Here is a 23,190-nt window from a genome sequence, read left to right on the forward strand (position 1 = left end):
ACTGTTGACCCTCAGACGTGATTTGTTGTTTGTGCTTGCCTTGTACATTGAAGATGTCAGCCATCAATAACAGAGGTTTGGTGCCCTCTTGTGTTTCAAATAAGCAATTTCAGCAACTGCCAAAATGTACCTGTTTGCAGTGTTGCTGTAGCCGTGTTGGTCCCAGAATATTAGAGGGACAGGGTGTTGAAGTAATAACACACATACTTCCCTAATGGATTGTATTTTCAAAGGGAAATCCTATCCTAAATTCTCAATCACTGAGAGACAATCTACATTCATTCCCATATTTGCTTTCTACAACCAATTCTCTGTATAACTTTTCATGAGTGACGTACCCAAATTCTTGGATGCTAATATCTAACTGAATTGTTAAATTTAGTCACCTAAATTTGAGTTATTTCAGATTATGTACTATATGTATCTTATGACTTTTTAATCAAACTTTGTATTTGTGGATAATCTAAGCACTACACCCAGATGTACAGACACTCATATAATTTTAACATTAGGTTTAATAACATTTTTAAATCTCTTTTTCGAGCTCTATGTAAGCCTGAAAGCTTGACTCTTTCACCAACAGAAGTTTGTCCAATAAAAGATATTACCTTACCCACCTTGTCTCTCAAACCCATATTTGCACATTTGTTTCAGATGTAAACTTCTATGGGTTAACCTGTTTGCTCAGGTTACTTAATTCCTTGATAATGTATCAGAGAGGACAACAATCACTTTTTTATATGTGCCACGGAACCTCCATTCACTTTGCTGCAAGGGCATTTTCCACTGATAATATCTGATTTGGACAAACCAATGAACAGTTTAGTAGCTATTTTTCAGACTGAAATAGTTCAACTTTTTTTTATTTCTAAATCAACTTTAACAAAACAAAAAACAAAAAATCTTCAGAGTCGTCCCTGGCTCAGGGATTATTAACAGGATAAACTGGTACAATTGCTATACAATGCTATTAACCAATGTCATGTCTCAGTATCGTAACATATTTAAATGCTGTTAATTTGTTTGGAAACTGGGATTTGACAGTGCTTTTTAGCAGCCTAGACAGTAACGTGTTTCCAAGTGTCTAGCAAGGCTTTCTAGCATAGGTGTCTATAAGTAGTTAGCACAATGTGGTTACTGATTTTGCATACAGAAGGTAGCTCTATTATAATACAAATAATAAATAATAATTCCCACCACGTTCATGTAGTCATCCAAGAGATTGCTCTTCCCCTGGGGTCATTACCATGGTCCCTCTACAATGTGTAACTGCTGACTACACAGCAGATTTCCCACAGGATGAAAACACATGTGGATGAATGTGCCTGTACTTTCCATTAATGTTAGAGGAAGGTGCATACACTAAGGAAAACTGAAGTCAGCTGGCCAAAGCCTGAAGTTTCCAAAAAAAAAAAATCATGAAAACTTTTCTGCATCTTTCTACCAGCAACGAAATTAACTTTTTTTGTATAGCCTGGTTACATTGAACAATGGAAAATGTCACCAAGCAAATCCTTTGTCTTTGACAGAATGTGGTCAATTTTTTTAAGGCATGGAGGAAGAAATGCATCAGTACCACACTGCTGTTTTCTGCAACTTCAAGATATAGTTTCCCATTCTCCTTAATGAAAAAAACCACCAGATTAATCTGAACAGCCTTGCCTTCACCCAAAATGGCTTGCATGGCTGAAAAGATATCAATAATGGTATTTAAAGATACTGGTAACAAATTGCTGGCACACAATTCAGAAAATAAATTACATAAATAAACCTTATTTTGAGGAAGAACTACCACCTCTGGCACTACAGAAATTGTTTATTTGAAAGATCGGTACTATTGGTACATACAAGAAAAGTAAGATAGGTTACATTAACTCAGAACAAACATCCACCCATCCATCCTCCTTATAGTGTGGGAAGTCCAGCTTCACAAAACTGTTATTAAAATTTACCTGCTCGCTCACACTTATATTGAGAATAATCAAGTAAAAATACCCTTCTGATGTATTACTCACCCAACCAGAAACAAACACAGTGTTGCTCACCTTGAGAGAGTTTTAAAGAAGGTTGTTGTAGTCAAATTCAGTCACTAGATTTTAAGGCCAGTAAGGACCATTAGATCTACTATGACCTTCTGTATAAACATAGGTCTTTGATTTCACCCAGTTAATCCTGTATTGAACCCAATAACTTGTGTTCCAGAAATCATCCAATCTTGGTTTGAAGACATCAAGAGACAGAGAATCCACAATTTCCCTTGGTAGTTTGTTTCAATGGTTCATCCCCTATTAAAAATGTGTGCCTTGTTTCTAATTTGCATTTGTCTGGCTTTAACTTCCAGCCATTAGTTCTTGTAATGCTCTTTTCTTCTAAATTAGAGCCCTTTAGTACCTGGTATTTTCTCCCCGTGAAGGTACTTTATACATTATAATCAAGTCACCACTTGATCTTCTTTTTGACAAGCTGAACGATTTGAGCTCTTTAAATCCCTCATTGATTTCAATCTTAATTTAATATCTGGATTTTTTTAAAGAATTAGTCTAATCCTCTACAAAAGACTCAATGAAGCTGGAAATGATTATATTGTTGTTTTCATATCAAGGCTTATGTAACTCAGTCATCACATATTAGTAATTACTCTGAGGGAAACATATGATAAACTGTAATAATTAAGATGTATGCATCCATTTTCAATTTACTATTGATGTCCTACAGAGTGAGAGTCACAAGAGTGAGGTAGGAAGGGAAAAGGGACACACAATTTTAGCTTCCAAGTAAGAAATTTTACTAAGCTGTGTGCAAATCAGGCAAAATGTGTTTAAAAACATTTTTTATACAAAACATTGTAATTTAGATGAACAGTTCAAGTTTACCAGTCTGATTTTTCCCCCATTTCCCCCCAGATCAAAAAATCCCATGCAGCCAAAGTCATCACACCAAGCTACAGAAATGAGGAGCACTTTCAAATTAAGCCATAAGGTCCCCCATTGTGAAAGCCTTATTCATTTTTTGTCAAATTATGCTAAAATGTAATTTTTCTCAATTATTTTTAATAAATCAATTTCAAGCACTTATCAGTCACCTCTTGAACTAGGTCACAAGTATAGCATTGAAAAGGAGTTTGATAGCCTCCTACTATTCACCAGGTGACATCTGTTCATACCGCAAATTCCTATAAACTGAACAAACACACTTTGGCCCAGATTCTCAAAGGCATTTAGGCACCTAGCTCCCACTGATTCCAAGGATGAGTGAGGGAACAAAAGTCAGACAAAAATAGTTTTAAAAAATTGATGTCTGAGTGACAAGTCTCAAAGACAAATCTCTAAGGCACACGCAGAACTTCATGATCTGCATCACTTGGAAGGCTTCTTGAGCTGCCAGTCTGAAGGTATCTGCCAGTACAGTGTCTTTTTCAATATCACAACCATCTATACAAAGTCCTCTTTGTTCAGGATTGCCTGGTTCCAAAGCAGCAATAATGTCCAGACATGGCAACCAAATCTGACTCTTCCTTGATGATTCACGTAGACTGTTTCTGTAATATGTTACATAAGGATCTGGACACCATGGCAAAAAAAATCTTCAAGGTAAACTGAACAAACCTCAATTTTAGTGAACCTGGTATTGAACTAAGCAATACAACATTCAACTGCTGGGACATCCATGATGGTGAACCATGGTTCCACTTCCCATACTCCTTACCTGGGGAGGTGGAACAGCTTAGCCTCTCTTGACCTACTACTAGCACCCAAAATAGCCAAGGAATCAGGATAGTTATGTGAAAAGAAAAGGAAAAAATCCCCCAGATCATTCTGCAACGCATTCATAGCTCCTGACTGAACAAGGAGGATGGGCCCACAATCTTTCACCAGGAGAGTTATTCTTTACCACTAGAAATGTATCAAAGAACTGGTGCTCTTTTTTCACCCCTTCTACACTGAAGAGAGGATACTCTGAAAGGCTGTACAGCAACACCTAAAAGGCTTTGGAATTACTGTGGACTAGGGAAGGGATGGACAGAAAGATGCTGGTGTATGTTTTTTGGAGAAGATAATGAAGCTAATTTATGCAACTCAAAACCAAAACTAGATTCAGGGGAGCAAGTATGAAGACAATGACTCTGGAACAGTCACAAAGAAGTTTGCAAGTTCTGTGCTAAAGAGAAATCAGCTGCTGATGTATTGGCAGAAGTCCCTCAAAAAGAAATGGAAAGTCACAGCTTAGTATTGAAAGAATGTCCTTGAAAATCTGAAGGCAGAATAAAAGATCAGACTGGTCTCTAAAAACAAGAATCCAAAGGCCAAATATTGCTGTAGCCAATGTGTCTGAGTTTCAACAAGATTAAGAGGACAAAAGCATGTTATAGGTCTCCAGGCCTAAGGCTGATTAAAAGTCTCCTAGTAAATCCCCAGTATGTGCCTCAGGATTCTCAGATGTGCTAAACTTCACCACATTCTACTTTGAGGCCTTGCTTACACATAAAACTTGTACCCTTTTAACTAAATCAATTTAGAAATTCAGTTAGTTAAAAATCAGTGTCACCTCATTGTGAAGATACTCTTAATTTCATTTAAAGTGCTTTATATGGAGTTAGCTTAAATCAGTAAAGAACTGATGCCTTTGTTGTCAACAGCGGTATCAATGATTACCTAAAGTAGATGCCAGAGATGCTAATACCTCAGCACTGGCCGTAAGTATCAAAGGTCTCATTGAAGCCCAGGAGACTATGACATGCTGCATCTTTATGTTCTGAGTTGGACAATGTTAGCATAAAGAGTCAAGGAAACCTGAAGCAATGTTAAGCTAGAGTCCAGAGCCTCAAGTGGACAAGGCTTCTGGAAAATTAAATATGTAGACATTTCTCTCTGCCAGCTAGGACGTTAGGAGGTAGCAGAGTGCACTGGCTAGGCAAAGAAGTCACAAGATTCACCTCGGACACTGGAGGTAGAGTGTACATTGATTAACAGTGGAAATTATGTCTAGACTAGCAGAATAATGACAAACCTAATGTCTTATGATTTATCAAGAGACAAGGGGAAAAACTACCTTGAAGTTAAAAGCAGGGTAAAACATGGTTAAGTGGAACTAATATGCATATCAAATGCATTCTCCAAATTCCAACAACTAACAAAAATGAAACAAAACATGCCAGTAAAGACAAATAATGACAGGTTAAGAGAAAATAGCTCCCTGAGTTTGACAAAGAAAATAAGAGTGAGAGCAGGTCACAAAACAGTTATTTTATGCATTCTAGTGCTGCAACATGCTGTGCTTATGTGTGGAAGCACAGTCTGCAATGAACGTAAGGAAATCCAGCACCGGTCTTGTAATCCAGAAGAAATGGCTTGTGCTAAATGAACCAAAGAAAACCATTAGTTTAAGGGTACATATTTTTGTACTTGTTGTGCACCAATTTCTGCAACATAAATTGCTCCAGTCTTCACATTTACATCCACAAGGTGTGGTTTAACCTCATCAGCTAGCTGGATTGTGTTTACCACATGGCAATCTCCAATGGATCCTATTGGTGGTGCTGCCAAGACAGACACTCTGTTAATGTTCAGCTGAGCTACAATTAGATATTTCTCATTGGTAGTTAATCTAAAAATAAATAAAAAAAAATCAGAATTAACATATTCTTAGGACACTTTCTGTTAACACTGCTATGTGCTTTAAAAATTATTATCCATAACTAGGTGAGCAAACAGCGTTCATGTGCAGAGGAGGCAATCAGTTTTCTAACTTTCTGATTTGGACTTCAAATCTGAGTTTTAGGGTCCCCTTATGTATAACCCATGTGTCAGTCACTTAACATCCAGCTGCTGAAGTTTTCAAATCAACTGAAAATGATTCTAACATTCTCAGCCTTACAGCGCTGTATACAGAGAAAGCATGCGGGACTTGCTCTACGTGCTGCTGCTGCTGCACTTAGGAGCCACAGATATTGGTGTAACAGCAAATTAATAGGAATTTACACAAAGGAAGGTAGGGCCTGTGCCTGTAGCCTTTACACATCTGAGTAAGGGGGGCAATATCAAACTCCTAATCATGTTCCCCAATGTCTATGAAACTCACAGCTTTAAATTAAAATGAAAGTCCCAATCCACCAGTTGGATCCACATGGGCAGATCTTATGAAGTCATGTGATTGCAAGGATTCACCTTTACAGATCCTATTGCAGGATAGGAGTCAGGACCTAATTCCACAGCAACTCTACTTGCTAATTCCAGAGCCTGATATCAAGCATTTGCTATCAACTTAAAGTAATGTGCAATCTTACTGGAGAAAAAGTAGCATTCTGTTTCCTTTGAAATGTTTTTCTGGAAATACATAGTTACACTACCTGACAGAAGAGGGACCATCTTCTAGGAAACAACTACTCCAGGACCCCAGCCATTCCCCTGTGACTTTATCAAAAACCTGGATTCGTTTGTTTCCTCGGTCAGCAACCCACACCTATTGGACACAGTAAATATAGCTATAATACATCAATACAGTATATACAGCTATAAATAGCTACATCAAAAGCATCACTTCCTTACACATAATGGGCCAAATATAGTGAAGAAAAGAGGGCTACATCAGGAATGAATTTGGCTCTGCTTTTATTTTACAAAGTTAACTAACCAGGTATTAATTCTCAGATTCCCCCTCAAAAAAAAAAATCCTTACAATGAAGTTAAACTAAATATCGAAAATCACAGATAAGATACACAAACTACTTTCCTCTGCCCCAACAGAGATTCCAGTGTCTTATGCTCCCCTCTTTTGTGGGTGCAAGTCCGAAATGTTTACCACAAAACACAGGTTTTTCAGTGCTCATATACATACACATATCCAATACTAAGTATGATGTTACCAAACTAATAATTGCTCTTTATTTTCAGCTATGTGATCTAATTTCATGAGCAGGGTCTAGGAAGTTTGCATATGTAAATACATATGTGTGCAATGACATTTTGAAAACTGGCTGGCACAGGGAATTCTGGGGATTGGTTATCTTCAGTATGCCCTTGGGCTAAACAGAAATGTGTAGAGTTGGCTTTTTTCTGTAGACTGTGAATGGGTTGTAATAACACTGTACTATTAAGATTAAGGCATCCCATTTATTGCAATTGCTGACAAGATGAAACTGTTTTGTTATAGACAATCATGTCCATCAAACATTTTAGCTTTCTCAGATTATTGCTGAGGTCAGATTATTGCTTAGGGGCAGAAGTAAGTGACAGTTTGGGTACCTTACCTATGAATTTCCATACTTTGAATTTTTTTTAAAAGTTTATATTTTAAAGTTATTTATGTATTTGTTTATTTGAGAAATTAAAGCATTTCTGTAAGACTGTGTGTGACCCAGGAACTCCCTGCCTGATGCCAACTGGCAGAGGGCACAGGGGGCACGCATGTTTTTTACAAGGATTCCCCAATATATACTGAAAATTATGTTCTTACGGTCTTGGAGTTAAGGCAGGTCACCAGGGGTGGCATACCTCAAAGGTATTCCCTTCACAGAGGAGGTAACTGATATCTGTTTCCCAGTCTGGCCATTAGTGTGTTGTATGTCACACACTGTATGCCTATTTGCATACTGAGCCAGGTACAAATTGAGAGATTGAAAAATATACAAGAGAGGAAATTTACAGGAAGAAACAAAGAATAGGGGAGTGTCCTGTTTATGAATAAAGCCAAAGAATTGGTCTGGTATATCTTGGAGTGCTAAGAGACACACTGAATCCTTCATCTCGGAGGCAAACTTACAGCGTGCATGTCTCATGAAAGAAAGGTCACAGCCACCCTAGCTCTAAAGTGCTGCAAGGAGTTTGGGCGAGCGGTATCCTATCCTACCAGATATGAGGGTATCTTGTCAATTAAGTCTAGGCTCCAGAATGCATATTATGCGTTTATTTTACATACAATCATTTGTTTCAAATATTTCCACTTGCTATTACTTGAATCTCTATGATTTGTTAAATAAATGTATACCTATATATACCTATAAACAAATTTAAGTGCTGCGAGTTAAGCGAAGTGGTGATCTGAAGTTAAATTGGTAAGGTGGGTTGTAGTTTCTTTGGAAGTAGCGGATTGGTGAATACTGCAAGTGTCCCATGGACAAAAGTCTGGACACTCCAGGGAGACACTGGGAGAGCTCAAAAGTTCCAGTGTGCCTATTGTTAACCTGTAGAGTGACAGCAGAGCCTGCAAGGCCTAGAGGGGAGTACTTGTGTTGCCTGTGTCCAGTAAGGTTGGAGAGCTGACCCACAGCAGTCCCAGACAAGGCTTCCTCACACTAAGGGTAGGTGGTAGTGAGGTGCCACATAACCCTGTGTTTACCTGGGAAATGTCACAATGGGTACGTCTACACTATGGGATTATTCCGAATTTACATAAACCGGTTTAGCAAAACAGATTGTATAAAATCGAGTGCACGCGGCCACACTAAACACATTAAAGCGGTGGTGTGCATCCACGGTCCGAGGCTAGCGTCGATTTCTGGAGCGTTGCACTGTGGGTAGCTATTCTGTAGCTATCCCATAGTTCCCGCAGCCTCCCCCGCCCCTTGGAATTTCCGGGTTGAGATCCCAGTGCCTGATGGGGCAAAAATCATTGTCGCGGGTGGTTCTGGTTAAATGTCGTCAGTCACTCCTTCCTCTGGGAAAGCAACGGCAGACAAGCATTTCGCGCCTTTTTTCCCTGGATTGCCCTGGCAGATGCCATAGCATGGCAATCATGGAGCCTGTTTTGCCTTTTGTCACTGTCACCGTATGTGTACTAGATGCCGCTGACAGAGGCGATTCAGCAGCGCTACACAGCAGCATGCTTTTGCTTTTGCATGACAGCAGAGATGGTTACCAGCCATATTGCACCATCTACCATACCATAAATTGGTAATAAGATGATCATGGCTACCAGTCCTTTTGCACTGCACTATTTGCTGCTGTCATAAGTGCCCCTGGCTGAGATCAGCCAGGGGCGCAAAAGCCAAAATTGGGAATGACTCCCTGAGTCAATCCCTCCTTTTTGGTCTCTAAAAATAGAATCAGTCCTGTCTAGAATATGGGCAAGTGTACTAGAGAACCACTGTATCATAGAACCAGAGAGCACAGCTGCTCTGTGTCAGATCCTGCAGAAATTATGAGCTGTATGCTATTCACAGGGAGTTGCTCCTGCAACAACCCCACCTGTTGATTCCGTTCTTCCCCCAGCCTTCCTGGGCTACCGTAGCATTGTCCCCCCACTTGTGTGATGACACAGTGACTTGTTAGTGAGAAATGAGTGGAAGGCAGCCTCCAGCTGCTATGATAGTCCAGACAGGACATTAAGCAGTGTGTAGGAGAGGAGCCCAGCATCCCGCTGCTAGTCTAGGGGCAATTGAATCTTTTCTTTACACATGAAGGGCGGGGGCTGATGGAGCTCAGCCCCCTGTTGCTATGATGAAGACGGTTACCAGCCATACTGCACCATCTACCAGGAAAAATTAGGGGCAGGCGCCCTTGATCGACCTCACTGATGCAAGTCGGCATGGTTACCAGTCCTTTTGCACTGCACCATAAGGCTGATGATGAGGACGGTTACCAGCCATATTGCACCATCAGCCACCCATGGTGGGGGGGGAGTGAGGATGTTGGTGTTGAGTGCTGCAGCATCGCGTCTATCTGCAGCATTCAGTAAAGATAGGGTGACATGTAAAAGAGTCAAGAGAGGATTGTTTTCCCTTTCGCTTCTGGGGGTGGGTGGGGGGGGTGCGTAAATTGCCGAGCTATGCCCTGACCCACCGCGGACACTGTGTTTGACCCTAGAAGCATTTGGAGCTCAGCCAAGAATGCAAATGCTTTTCGGAGACTGCAGGAACTGTGGGATAGCTTGAGTCCTCCAGTCCATGAGCATCCATTTGATTCTTTGGCTTTCCGTTACGCTTGTCACGCACCAGTGCGCTGAGTCTCTGCTATGACGTCTGTCTGGAGATTTTTTAAAAATGATTTTGAATTTCGTCTTCTGTAACGGAGCGCTGATAGAACAGATTTGCCTGCCCTTACAGCAATCACATCCGCATGGTCCATGCTGGAGCTCTTTTTTTATTTTGATTTCGGACTGCATCGCCACACGTGCTGATCGGAGCTCCACGCTGGGCAAACAGGAAATATTCAAAAGTTCGCGGGGCTTTTCCTGTCTACCTGGCCACTGCATCCGAGTTCAGATTGCTGTCCAGAGCGGTCAGTGGTGCACTGTGGAATACCACCCGGAGGCCAATACTGTCGATCTGCAGCCACACTAACCCTAATCCGATATGGTAATTCCGATACTAGCGCTACTCCTCTCGTTAGGGAGGAGTACAGAAACCAGTTTAAAGAGCCCTTTATATCGATATAAAGTGTGGACGGGTGTGGCGTTAAATCGGTTTTACGCTCCTAAAACCGGTTTAAACGCTTAGTGTAGACCAGGCCAATGTGTACTCAACCTCTGAGGCACTCAGTTAAGGTTCTATCTAAGTTAGAACCCATCAGAGTTGTATGTCAGGGAATTTTCTTAGTTTTTTAAATTGTCCTAAGATTCTCTGAAGGAGCTTTGGAGCCACAACACCAAAGGTCCTCAGAGTCAATGCTCCCACCTTGTAGATCCCATAAGATGCACAGGAACAGGGTGGGGGTGGCAGCATGTTAGGGGGACTTCCTTCTTCTTGCCCCCTTGCAGTGCAAACCCTTTAAAGGTCTGTAGGAGTAGCAGCCTCTTTCTGGGGTCTGTAGGAAGTCCGTGTATATATGTACGTGAAGAGATTATGGCAGCTTGTCATCTTACCCTCCCAGCCATGTCAAGAAAAAATTTTCAATGTGAAAAAGTTAAGCATGACTGCTCACATGATTAAAATTGTATGCACTGGGCCAGATCTCAATAATCAAAGATGCAAGAATGGCACTTCTTAGGCTGTCTCCCCTCCAACCCTCCCAAGGACATTAAGTACCAAAAATACATGTAGACATATACGGGAGAAGGCATAAAAGTTGTCTCTAAAACACTGAAAAATAGAGTTTTAATTCCTTACCCGTCCAACAGAATCCACTGTGACACTGTGAGGAATCTTGAACTGACCAGCACCTGTACCATTTTCCCCACGCAGCCATATCTCCTGGAAATCTAACAGTAGAAACCAGGATAAATAATGAAAAAGCCGTTTTCACTTTTATTATATAGTACAGGGATTGGCAACCTCTGGCACATGGCTCACCAGGCTAAGCACCCTGGCGGGCTGGGCCGGTTTGTTTACCTGCCACGTCCGCAGGTTCGGCCGATCCTGGCTCCCACTGGCCGCGGTTTGCTGTCCCAGGCCAATGGGGGCTACGGGAAGCAGCAAGGGCCGAGGGATGTGCTAGATGCCACTTCCCGTAGCCCCCATTGGCCTGGGATGGCGAACCGCGGCCAGTGGGAGCTGCGATCAGCCGAACCTGCGGATGTGGCAGGAAAACAAACTGGCCCGGCACAGCAGGGTGCTTACCCTGGTGAGCCGTGTGCCAAAGATTGCCGATCCCTGGTGTAGTATGAATGAGTGAAATATGTTTGGCCTTAATTCCTTTTAAATTATTCTTAACAATAGAAATACAAGTCATTTTTTTTATAAGACAGGACTTTAAAGGGATTTAAAACACAATCTCCCTCTTTTTGTAGTCCAGGGGATAGTTCCAATGACTTCAATGGGACCAGGATTATCCTCTTATTCCTAATTTCAAACTTTACAATTCATAAGGAGAAAATCATATTTACATTTGTGGCTCATTATTTTTTCCATGCAGGATATATTTGTTTTTCATTTTATTTATCCATTTGGTGTCTGTGTGTGTTAAAAAGAAAGCTACAGTATCAAGCACAGACAGAAAAGGGAAAAATCTCTCTCCTGGTCACGCTAGAAAGGTAAAGAAATTTTTCACCCAAAGTAACTATAATAAAATATATTGCTTATATTTCTGTGTCTACTGCTCACAATAATACAAAATGGAAGAGTATAACTGGCAATATAGAAAGGTCTAATTTTGCCAAAAAATAAAAGTTCATGCTCATGACAATATATTGGTTTCTTTAAAGATTTGTTTCTTCAATAGAAAGACATTTTCAAGATGCATGAATAACAGATGTATGACCTACATGAGAAACTACAGGGTCAAAGCTCATTGTAGGCCTCTGACACAGGTCCTAGCAAGCACCCCTTCCTGGCCACCAGTTGGACTGCTCTGAGGGGGAATCCAAGCCTCTGTTGCTCGGGGGCGGGGGTGTTTCCTCCATTAGCTTCTCTGGCACATTTCCTGGGCACTGAGACTCTGTCTGCTATCCTTCTCAGCACACCTGCCCAGGACCAGGGCTGACCTCCAAGATACACCAGTTACTCAAACACATCCCTCTCCCAGAACTTCACCCCAAAGTGTGAAGCTTCTGGTGCACAGTTTAACTGGACATGCAACAGTTGTGAAGCAGTCAACACACACTCAGACGCTTTGCACAGAGTCTAACACATTAATGCTCCTTTATACTTAATCATGTAAAGCAAGCACTGGATAGTACAGATTATTCAAAACAATAAAACTTACAACGCATGCCCTTTACCATCTCATCCTTCCCTTGGGAGTCCTTATGGACCACTGGTATCTAGGCGGGCAGGGTGTCCCCTACCTCATGCAGGCTGCTACCTGCTGGGTGATCTCTCCCTTCTGAAGCGTCTTACCCAGCTTTTGTGACCTTGCTGTCTCCTGTTCCACACTTCCTCTTCCTCTCACCCCTATATTCCTGTGGGTTCTCTTATTTAAAAACTGTGACTGCCATTGTTTTGTTCCTGTGTCCACTGCTCCTACCTTTTTCCCATCCCTTCAGAGGAGCCAGTTAGCCGATTTTCTAAGGATGCAGCTCACCCAGTGTTCCCAGCTCACCCGGTGTTCCCAGATGTTTGCACCTGAATAGGGTCATTGTGTCCTAAGCACTACCTACTGCATCTATCAGGTATGTACCTGCTACAGGCCCTGTCAGCAATGGTGAATCCAATATATATAGACACTCAAGATATAGCAGTTTTTCAAAAAACAACTTCACAATATCAATCAGAATTCATAAATTGTACTGGTATAGCCCCATTCATCACAGCCCCAATTCTGAAAACACTTACACATGCTTAATTTCAAGCATGTGAATATTCACAAAAAAGTCACTGCGACTATTCACATGTTAGGGCCTTAATCTTTAACAAAACAATGAGAAAATAGGCAAGGGTTAAAATAGCAGTGACAGGTATTAAAAACATGACAATCAAGGAGTTAGCTGATTAGCTGGGTGTTTTTGTTAAAATGATCAGTAGTGAAATAGGCTCTGATCCAAAGTGCATCAAAATCAATGGGGAGTCTGTCAACTAATTCTAATGGCCATAAGATCAGGCCCACAGTTAGCAATGTTAATGTTTAAAACTACTAGACCTCTAAATTTTCAAATGTCAACTCTTGTGTACGTTCCCTTTTCACATACCTGTGGACAGTTTGAATAATCTGTTGTTCATCCCTCCATCTCCATCCACAATGTAGATCTCCCCTGTTTGTTCCACAAATATTTCTGCTGGCTGATCGAACTGCAGCGGATTTAAACCTGATCCAGCTTTACCTTGAGTACCCAGGATCTGAATAAGTTTCCCAGAAGGACTGTACTGTTTAACTGTGTGCCCATACTCTCCTGTATTAAAGAAAGGCACAGAAATTTCTCAGCAAAACCATGGCTCTTCGACATCAACACAGTATAACAAGATAAAAATCCATTGTCACTTTAAGAATGAAACTGAACTAAGAAAACTCTGAAGTAAGAGAATGATTTCAGATTAAATCCCTCCTGGCCAGAGGTACAGAATCACTTACCTGTAAGGGGTTAATCAGTTTAATTACTAATTGGCACCTGACCAGAAGGACCAATAGGGAAAGAAGATACTTTCAAATCAGGGGGGCGGGAAGAGGAAGGTTTTGTTTGTGCTCTCTTTGTTTGTTCCCTCTTGGGACAGAGAGCGAGACCAAGCAGGTAAACCAGTTCCTTAAAAGATACCTGAAATGATACATCTAAAATTACAGAAATTGTAAGTAAAGGCAAGGAAATGTGTTAGATAATCTTTTGTTTTAGCTTGTGAATTTTCCTTATGCTAAGAGGTAGTTTTATTCCTGTTTTTTTGTAACTGTGAAATTGAGTCCAGAGGGGAGTCCTCTGTGTTTTAAATTTTTTATTCCCTGTAAAGTTACCTTCCATCCTGATTTTGCAGGTGTGATTCTTTTACTTTTTTCTTTATAATAAAGTTCTTCTTTTTAGAATTGGTGTACTAAAAACCAAAGGATTTGGTCTGTGCTCATTTTGTTAACCTATTGATTAGTATATTATTCTCAAGACTCCCCAGGAAAGGGGGTGAAGGGGCTTGGGGGGGGGAAGGATATTTTGGGGAAATAGAGACTTTGAATGATCTTTTTCCTGAATCTTAGTCTGAATCACTCGGTGATGGTAGCAATACTGTTCAAGGACAAGGAAAGGATTTGTGCCTTGGGGAAGTTTTTAACCTAAGCAGGTACTTATAAGCTTGGGGGTCTTTCATGCAGGTCCCCACATCTGTACCCCGGAGTTCAGAGTGGGGAGGGAACCCTGACAGATACCTTATTCAAGTAATTAAAATTACTGTTCAAAGGGCAATATATTATTGCCCTTATATAAATCCATGGTACGCCCACATCTCGAATACTGTGTACAGATGTGGTCTCCTCACCTCAAAAAAGATATTCTAGCACTAGAAAAGGTTCAGGAAAGGGCAACTAAAATGATTAGGGGTTTGAAGAGGGTCCCATACGAGGAAAGATTAAAGAGGCTAGGACTCTTCAGCTTGGAAAAGAGAAGACTAAGGGGGGATATGATAGAGGTATATAAAATCATGAGTGATGTTGAGAAAGTGGATAAGGAAAAGTTATTTACTTATTCCCATAATACAAGAACTAGGGGTCACCAAATGAAATTAATAGGCAGCAGGTTTAAAACAAATAAAAGGAAGTTCTTCTTCACGCAGCGCACAGTCAACTTGTGGAACTCTTTACCTGAGGAGTTTGTGAAGGCTAGGACTATAACAATGTTTAAAAAGGGACTGGATAAATTTATGGTGGCTAAGTCCATAAATGGCTATAAGCTAGGATGGGTAAGAATGGTGTCCCTAGCCTCTGTTCGTCAGAGGATGGAGATGGATGGCAGGAGAGAGATCACTTGATCATTGCCTGTTAGGTTCACTCCCTCTGGGGCACCTGGCATTGGCCACTGTCGGTAGACAGATACTGGGCTAGATGGACCTTTGGTCTGACCCGGTACGGCCGTTCTTATGTTATGTTCTTAAGGGATACCTGCAAAAAAAATATTTTCTCTGTGGCATAATATTTTTAACATGTTCCCATTATACATACCGCTTCCAACATCTGTGATCCATATTGAGGTATCTGTAGAGGTGCTGACTGCAAAGATACCATGAGGCATTTCAACTGTGGAATTCCACGCATGCAGGAAATTTCCTTCATCTGAAAACACTAGTACCTTAGGTACATTAGTCCCTCTCTGAAGAAAAAAGGATCTTATCAAGCAAATCTCACCTTTGACAATTCTGTTTAAATGTTAGTAATTTTCATGTAAAAAACCTTTACACTCATTAATTAATAATTTTCACAACCTTTGTGACATGGGCAAGTACTTCAAACCCCATTTTACAGCTGGTGAAAGACACAGAAAGGTTAAGGTTGCAACTGTGTTCATTAATTTTGGGACACTTACAGCCTGATTTTCAGAGGTGCTGAGCCATTGCTGCTCTCATTGTCTTCATTTTGAATTGTGATTGCACACCACCTCTGTAAAAACCATCATGCTCTAGGTCTCTCAAGATGGGCACACAACATTTTTAATTGTAGTTAATTGTCCAGGATTGCAGGTGCCATGACTGTGTTTTATAAATCAAAGTCTCATCACTTTTGTTTGCATTGCTGAAGAGCGAGGGTCTCGACCAGAATCTAGAAACCAACATGTAGGCATGACTAGTACAGTTAGTAAAATTCTATGATAACAGTTGCTTGGGATGGCTGATTTTCTGTCTATCCATCCTAGATACTGATATGGCCACTGTGACAGATATGGTGATTTCCTGCAATATCCTTGAAGTCTTATGTATCTGTTATTGTGGGCCGGGACTGTATGTAATTTCTTTATGAGAGAGATGAGACAAATATTGCAACCCCATGTGTATCTTTGGGGTCCGCTGTTTAAATTAATGTTTTATTGTGTTCCACTCCAGGGGGGAAGGCTACCACAGCTCCTACAGGAACTAAAAACAGTGGATGGTGATTAAGGCAAGTCAGCCAGGTTGTAATCCCCAAAAGAGGTACCACCTCCTGGGGATGCTTGCGTATACTAGCTCAAACTAGATTTTTCACAGCCCAACCGACAAAGAAATGACTTTGCGATAAACAGCCTGAGTTTAAACTGATTAGGGCCTTCTTTCTGATTTACACAATGTACAGAACCTTCTATCTGGAGGGGTGGGAGTGAGGAGCTAAAAAAATCAATGATTTTGTTAAAAAAAATCAAGAAATTTTTCATTTAAATTGGATTTTTTTATTTTATTTAAATTTTAATGTTTTCTTTATAAAAATAAACCTGTTTAAAATGAAATATGAATTTAATACAAAATTTGTTACAGCATAAACTTATAATCTCTTAAAACATTTAAAAAATAAATATGCTGAATCCATAAGCCCCTATCAAAAACTGAGTTAAAGGCTGCATTTCTATATAAAGAAAGAAGCAGGGGGAAAACAGCTAATTTTTGACATCAAGCTTTATAGATAGAGCACAATAGGTCATGTACTATATTAAGGGCTTGTTTTGTTAAATGAAAATAATTTCGATATGCTGTTCTGTATGTTTAATTAAATTCTAGTTACCATCCTAATGCAGCTTGACACAAATCATGAGAAAAAAGTTAATTATCTAGTGAATAAGCAATATATCATTCACCATCTTTTAACATACTAAAAATGTACAATAAGAATTTGAAAATATTAAGCTATATAATTGCTTAAATAAATGTATATAGTCATAGTGTAACCTCCTAGGTAGTAAAAAGATGTACTAAATCTAGTGTAAAGGCTCTATTTAGTTGTAAATAAACACGTTGTAATGGTTATATCAACCAATGAGAATGCACCTTTCTCTAGAAAATAACTGAAGTAAAAATGAAAAAGTAGATTAAAATCAATCATTTACATGAGGGGTAGGGAACCTACAGCCCGCCAGCTGGATCTGGCCCGGTGCTTCATTTCATCTGGCCTGTGGCAAGTCTGCATGCTGTGGGCCGAAAGCCCTGAGCCTCAGCACCCCCCGCAACCCCCTGTGACGCTGGAGCCGCAAGCGCCAGCTCACCCCGCTGCGCGTGAGGGGGGGGGAGCTAGGGTTGCCAGGTTATTAGAAGTCCAGTTGGCTCCGTGCAGCTCTCGGAAGCAGATGGCATGCCCCTAGGCGCAGGGGTGATCAGGGAAGCTCTGTGAGCTGCCCCCCCCGCCCCCATTGGCAGGGAACCATAGCCAATGGGAACTGCAGGGGTGGTCAGTGTGCACTGCGCAGATCCGCCCGGCCATGCCTCTGCCTAGGAGCTGCAGGGATATGCTGCCCGCTTCTGGGAGCAGTGTGGAGCCAAGGCAGGCAGGGAGCCTGCCTCAGCCCTGCTGACTGGGAGCCACCTGGGATAAGCACCAGCCATCTGGAGCCCGCACCCTGAACCCCCTGCCTCAGATCAGAACCCACACCCTAACTCCCTCCCAGATCTCACACCCCAACCCCCTGCTCCAGGCTGGAATCCCCTCCCACACCCTAAATCCCTCCCAGAACCCATGCCCACACCTGCACCCCAACCCCCTGCCCCAACCTTGAGTCCCCTCCTGCACCCAAACTCCCTCCTGGAGCCCACACCCTGAACCTCCTCCCACACCCCTGCCCTGAGCCCCCTCCCACACCCAAACTCCCTCCCAAAGCCCACACCCCGAACCGCCTCCCAATCCCCTGCCCCAGCCTGGAGCCCCCTCCAGCACCCCAAATGCCTCATCCCCAGCCCTATCCCAGAGCCCTCACCCCCCTCCTGCACCCCAACCCCCTGCCCCAGCCCAGAGCCCCCTCCGACACCCTGAACGCCTCATTTCTGGCCCCACCCCGGAGCCTGGGGGAAGCCCTGAGCCTCTGCCCCCCCGCCCACATCCGGTGGGGCTGGAGCTGTGAGCACTGGTCCGCCTTGCTGTGGTGGGACACCCCGAGCCTCCGCATCCCCCACAGGGCTGTATGTGGCTCCTGACTGATTTTTTCTGTGGGTCAGTGGCCCCTGATTGAAGAAAGGTTCCCCACCCCTGATTTAGATTGAGGCTTTCCACATGCTGATTTAAATCAACTCACCTGGGGTGGCCCAATCCTTGCAGAAGAGTTGGAAAGACTAGAGCCTTTGTTGGAGTTGGGTGGGATCTTTATTAAGCTTTTTAGTATGTGTGTAGGTTCCTTTATTGTTTTTAATATGTTTTGTCTGTAAAATTTTCACCTTAAATATAAATGTGCTTGGTTAGAAAAAGATTTGTGGTAACTTATAATGGCAAGCAATTACAGCTATTCATAGCCTGTGAAGACAAAAGCAAATCACAGATGCTGGCCTGTTTAGGCAGTCTGGCTTGCTGGGAACATCACAGTGTACCCAGGGAACCGTGCAGCCTAGGAAACCCCTCCACCCCCGTCAGGAGGGCGAGAGATGTGGGTCTCAGATCAAGAGAGTTGTTGGCTGAGGAGCCATAAACCTAGAATAGTGCCCTTGAAGGACCATGAAGGGGGAACATGGGTGCAACGGCACTGGACTATGACATATATGGTGGCAGCATATGTGGGGTCTATGTCAGTGTGAATTGCCATAAGTGCTAACAGCAGTGAAAGAAAGTACCATAGAAGGGAAAACCACTGAGTGAAGTCATAGTCTTTTGTGGAAAGGAACAGTGAAAAGAGAGCCTGGCAAAAATGAATTATCAACAGCTGAAGAAAGGTCAGTTGGCTGAGCTATGCAAAGAAAGGCAGCTCAACACAGAGGACTAAAGACACAGCTAGTAGGTTTGCTGTATTTTGATGATGAGAAGAGGTATGAAGTCCAGGTTGGTAGGGAACATTCAACTCACTGGCGCAGGGTCCAGAAGGCAGGAGAAATCTTGGAGCCAACACTTTGCAGGGCAGCATGGAAGAGGCTGACAAGAGGCAGTAACTATGTTCTGTCCAGACTGAATCCATCACTGCAACTGGGATCATGGGCAGATCCACAGGCTGACCAAGACAGGACACAGCTGTAGAAGGACTGACTGCATCTGGAAACCCAGCTGTTTGCAGACCAGGAGCAACAGCACCAGCATGAAAAGTGCCAGTGTCAGCACAAACACACAGAGAAGAAGTATTGTCAAGCTGGAGAGACTGTGCCAGTAGGACCAGGTTCAATAACATCAGCTCAGAAAAGAGAAACTGCACCAGCAGAACCATAGTCTGGTAAGTGGAGCCAGTCACTAGCTACCTGTCCTGGTGAGTGGCATCGACTCCAAATTTCTTCCTCGTTTTAAGGAGGGGGATGACATGGATGTATTTCTAAATGCTTCTGAAATGGGGTTTGAAGGACTGACTCCTACCAGAGCCCTGGCTGGAGCTGGAAGGTGATCTCTGGTAAGCTTATTAGTTTGTATGTAGGTGCTTTCGTTGTTTTAATATGTTTTCTCTGTAGCGCTTTCACCTTAAGATTAAATGTGCTTGCTTATAAAGGGCTGTGTGGTAACTTTCAACTGCTGGCAACTATGTTGTGCATAACTGCCTTGAGAGAAAGCAAAATGCAGACCCTGTCCTGTTTAGGCAGTCTGGCTTCCAAGGAATATCACAGTGTAGCCACGGAACTGTGCAACCTGGAAAAACCCTTGGTCAGGAGGGAGAGATAAGGTCTCTCCCCAAGAGAATTAATGGCTGAGGAGCTGGGATCCTAGAAGGGGTGCCCTTAATGGACCATGGAGGTGAATGCAGGTGCAGTTACCCTGAATTGTGACAGCCCCCAACACTGGAGTATCTGAGCACCTCACGGTTTTAGATTTACTCCTGTGAGTATTATTATCCTCATTTTACAGATGGGGAAGAGAGGCAGAGAGAGACTAAGTATCTAGGGATGTAAATACTGTTAAAAAAGTGAATCGTTTAAACAATTAAAAAGATGTCATTTAAATGGTTAACTGTTTAAGTGGCTGGGGCCCCTCTGGCCAGCACGGCTGGGCCCGCTCCATCTGGGTGCTGCAGCTGGGCTCGTGGCGCTGCTCCAAGTGGGCGGTGCTGCTCAGGCTGCTCCAGGCGGCGCAGCTGGGCCCATTGGGCTGGCTGGTGCAGGGCTGCTGGGGACAGCCAAGGTTAACCGGTAAGACTATGCTTACCAGTTAACTTTTTACATCCCTATAAGTATCTTGCCCAAATTCACACAGGATGGTTGTGGCAGTGCAGGAATTAAACGCGGGTCTCCCACAGCCCACTGGGGTTATCCTTCTTTTGCCGTTTACTGAGTTGAGGCAGGGATGTGAAGAACAGTAGCAGAAGTGACATATAGAGTTGCCTCGGTTCTCCTAGCAGGCTTCCATGTTGTAGGCTATCTGATTTGTATCTTTCCTTGTGGCACTTACCATTTCAAAACTTTTTTTTTTAAATTTGAAGACTTTAAAAAACATAAAACCAACAAGTCCAATATGCACAGAAAGAACCTTCATATCCAGGACTACTTTAAAGAAATGTATATTATTAATAACCTTAGTCAAATTTACATTAAGAATTTAATACAATAAACTGTTATAATTATCTTAATATAAATGCAAATGGTAACGCCACACGGGAAAAACAATATAATGCTAATAAGGACAAAAATCCAGTGCTATTACTTACTTGTGCAACATAGACCAGATCATGGAGAGGGTCAACAGCAACACAAAATGTTTGCCCAGTGAAATATTCTGGATGTTTAGGCCAGCCTACATCCAGCTTGTAAAGCTGTTGTTCTATTCTCCACGGGGAGTAAAAAGCAATTGCTCTTAATACCTTAAAATGTAAAAGTAAAAAACCATTAACAGTTAAATTCAACGAGATTCCGCTTTCTATAATCCTTCTGCTTTTTATTAGTTATTATTAGGGTGAGATTTTCAAAGACACAAATTTGATGGTTGGGTGTCTAATTTCCATTGAAAGTCAATGGATGTTACGCATCTAGCTGTTTTTTGGGCCTTTATAAATCTTCCTTGTTAGAGCCAAGTGAATCAGCACACTTGAAACATTAAATCAAGTGTACATCCACCAATTACTTAATAACAAATATTATTCTGACATGGGATTGTATCTAAATGGAGCGCAGGGATGCTGTAGAATTACTGAGGCAAAATTACACAATTGTTTCCCAGTTATGTAGTTCTTGGCACTCAAAATGTGCTAAGCTCTTTTTTTAAAACTTTTAAAATCTGCTAAGCTCTTGTAACAATTCTGGATGGTGTGTCCACAATAGCCTTCCAGTAGCTGTACCTGATGTACTGGCTAAACCATGTTGATCAGAATCATGTTCAACACAATTCACCCCAAGCACCCTGAGCAGTGACACAGTTTTGAATTGGGTAATATGGAAACAAGTCATACCACCTGTGTTTAAAGAGGTTGTGTGAACGGGTGGCGGCTAAATTTAACTTCCTAAAGCGGTTTCCATTATCAAGGGACCTTCACTGTATAACATCTGTGTGTGTTAATAGGTAGTTGACAGCTCCATCACAGAGCATCCAATGGATCTCAAGACTCTTGCTGCCACAACCACAGAGTTCAACGTGACTCCAATATGCTATAGACAGACTGGAATCCTAATTCTTCAGCTCCCTACAGCTCTCTACAACTTAAGCTAAAGAAGATCTCTAGTGGCTTATTCTAGTAGTAGGCTCCTTATGCTCTTGGAGGGCTTTGCTGAAGGATAACATCATGCTCACTCTCTTGTACACATAAAACCAGAATGTTACAATAGACGAAAGCATCAGAGATGGGTCTTTGGAGATGAAGTGGGTGACAGTAGACAGGATGAGCACATGTGCATTGCAAAGACCACATCCAGCCAGGTCTAACACATTTTGCCACCCTCCCAGAAGCCTCCCATAGAGACCTTCAGCCTTTCCTTACACACAAGGAGAGCCAAAACTCTTAAGGAAACACTTGATTAGTAGCCCTGCAAGCAACTCAGCCTCCTGGCCACAATATGCCGCTGGCTTCTGATCCTGGCAGAGCTGGGAAGGCATCTATTTTACCTCTCTCCAAAAGTAAAATGCTGGATTGTGCAGGGCAAGTGAGCAAAGGGGGGGAGGGGACTTAGTTTAAGGAGGGGCCAGAAGAGGGAAAACAAAGTACAGAGAGAATGAGTGTGGCAAAGAGAAAGCGGAAAGAGAGGAATAGGTTGAAACACAGGGAGAGAAGGAATGAGCAGGGAAGTGAAAAAAGAGGATAAAAGCCAAAATCCTGTGAATATAGACAGATCAGGAAGGCAAAGCATAAAGACAAGAAAAAGGAATATGCAGGGCCCTAGACACTCCATGATTCCATGACAATGGGATCTGCTACATAATTTATCTCCTTACCATAGAACTGTGCTCCAGAATCTGACCTTTATATGTATACTATATATATAAAATGTATGTTCTAGCCCTTACAGTCACAGAGAAAAACTCAAATGTGAGCCAAGCATAAACTCTCTGCATCATCTACCAGCATCTGGAGGGATGGGGTGACTTGTCCCATCCATTTCAATCAGGGCCCTCAGGACTCTGCAATTCTATGGCTGCTTAATTTGGCATTCTCCTAATAAAAGTCAGACTTGCAGACACCTGATAAAAAATATAGTAAAGGGAACAAAGAGAGAGAAAATATTTTCTAACATCACCCTTTACTGTAATGTAGCTGGTATTCTTTTTCTTAATTAAGGGAAGAGGGTCAGAGAGAGACACAAGGCTGAAGTTGATTCCTTACTCCCAGTTCCTTATTTGTGGTACCAGCTCCACATTCATGGTTCCCAGTTCCTTATTCAAAGGCCAACATTATTTAAAAATATATCAATATAAG

At 42.1% G+C, this 23,190-nt stretch overlaps 1 protein-coding gene across 5 annotated transcripts in view; it reads right to left on the reverse strand.

Annotated features, from left to right (window-relative positions):
- Positions 1–1,753: 1,753 nt before the first annotated feature.
- Positions 1,754–23,190, reverse strand: part of NHLRC3 (NHL repeat containing 3) — a 33,436-nt gene continuing 11,999 nt past the window's right edge. For 2 of the 5 annotated variants that reach the window (XM_045015020.1, XM_045015012.1), the window contains exons 2-7: positions 20,995–21,147; positions 15,441–15,588; positions 13,498–13,698; positions 11,042–11,133; positions 6,347–6,459; positions 1,754–5,604 (exon numbers count right to left, since the gene is read on the reverse strand). In XM_045015020.1, coding sequence (XP_044870955.1) covers positions 5,376–5,604; positions 6,347–6,459; positions 11,042–11,133; positions 13,498–13,698; positions 15,441–15,588; positions 20,995–21,147 — 936 coding nt within the window. In that variant the 3' untranslated portion in view covers positions 1,754–5,375. Of the gene's footprint in view, positions 5,605–6,346; positions 6,460–11,041; positions 11,134–13,497; positions 13,699–15,440; positions 15,589–20,994; positions 21,148–22,709; positions 22,755–22,781; positions 22,959–23,190 lie in introns of those variants that run through there. The other 3 variants (XM_045015040.1, XM_045015030.1, XM_045015046.1) reach the window with 3 other exon arrangements.

The sequence above is a fragment of the Mauremys mutica genome, chromosome 1, assembly GCF_020497125.1.
Source record: "Mauremys mutica isolate MM-2020 ecotype Southern chromosome 1, ASM2049712v1, whole genome shotgun sequence".
Taxonomy (NCBI): Eukaryota; Metazoa; Chordata; order Testudines; family Geoemydidae; genus Mauremys; species Mauremys mutica.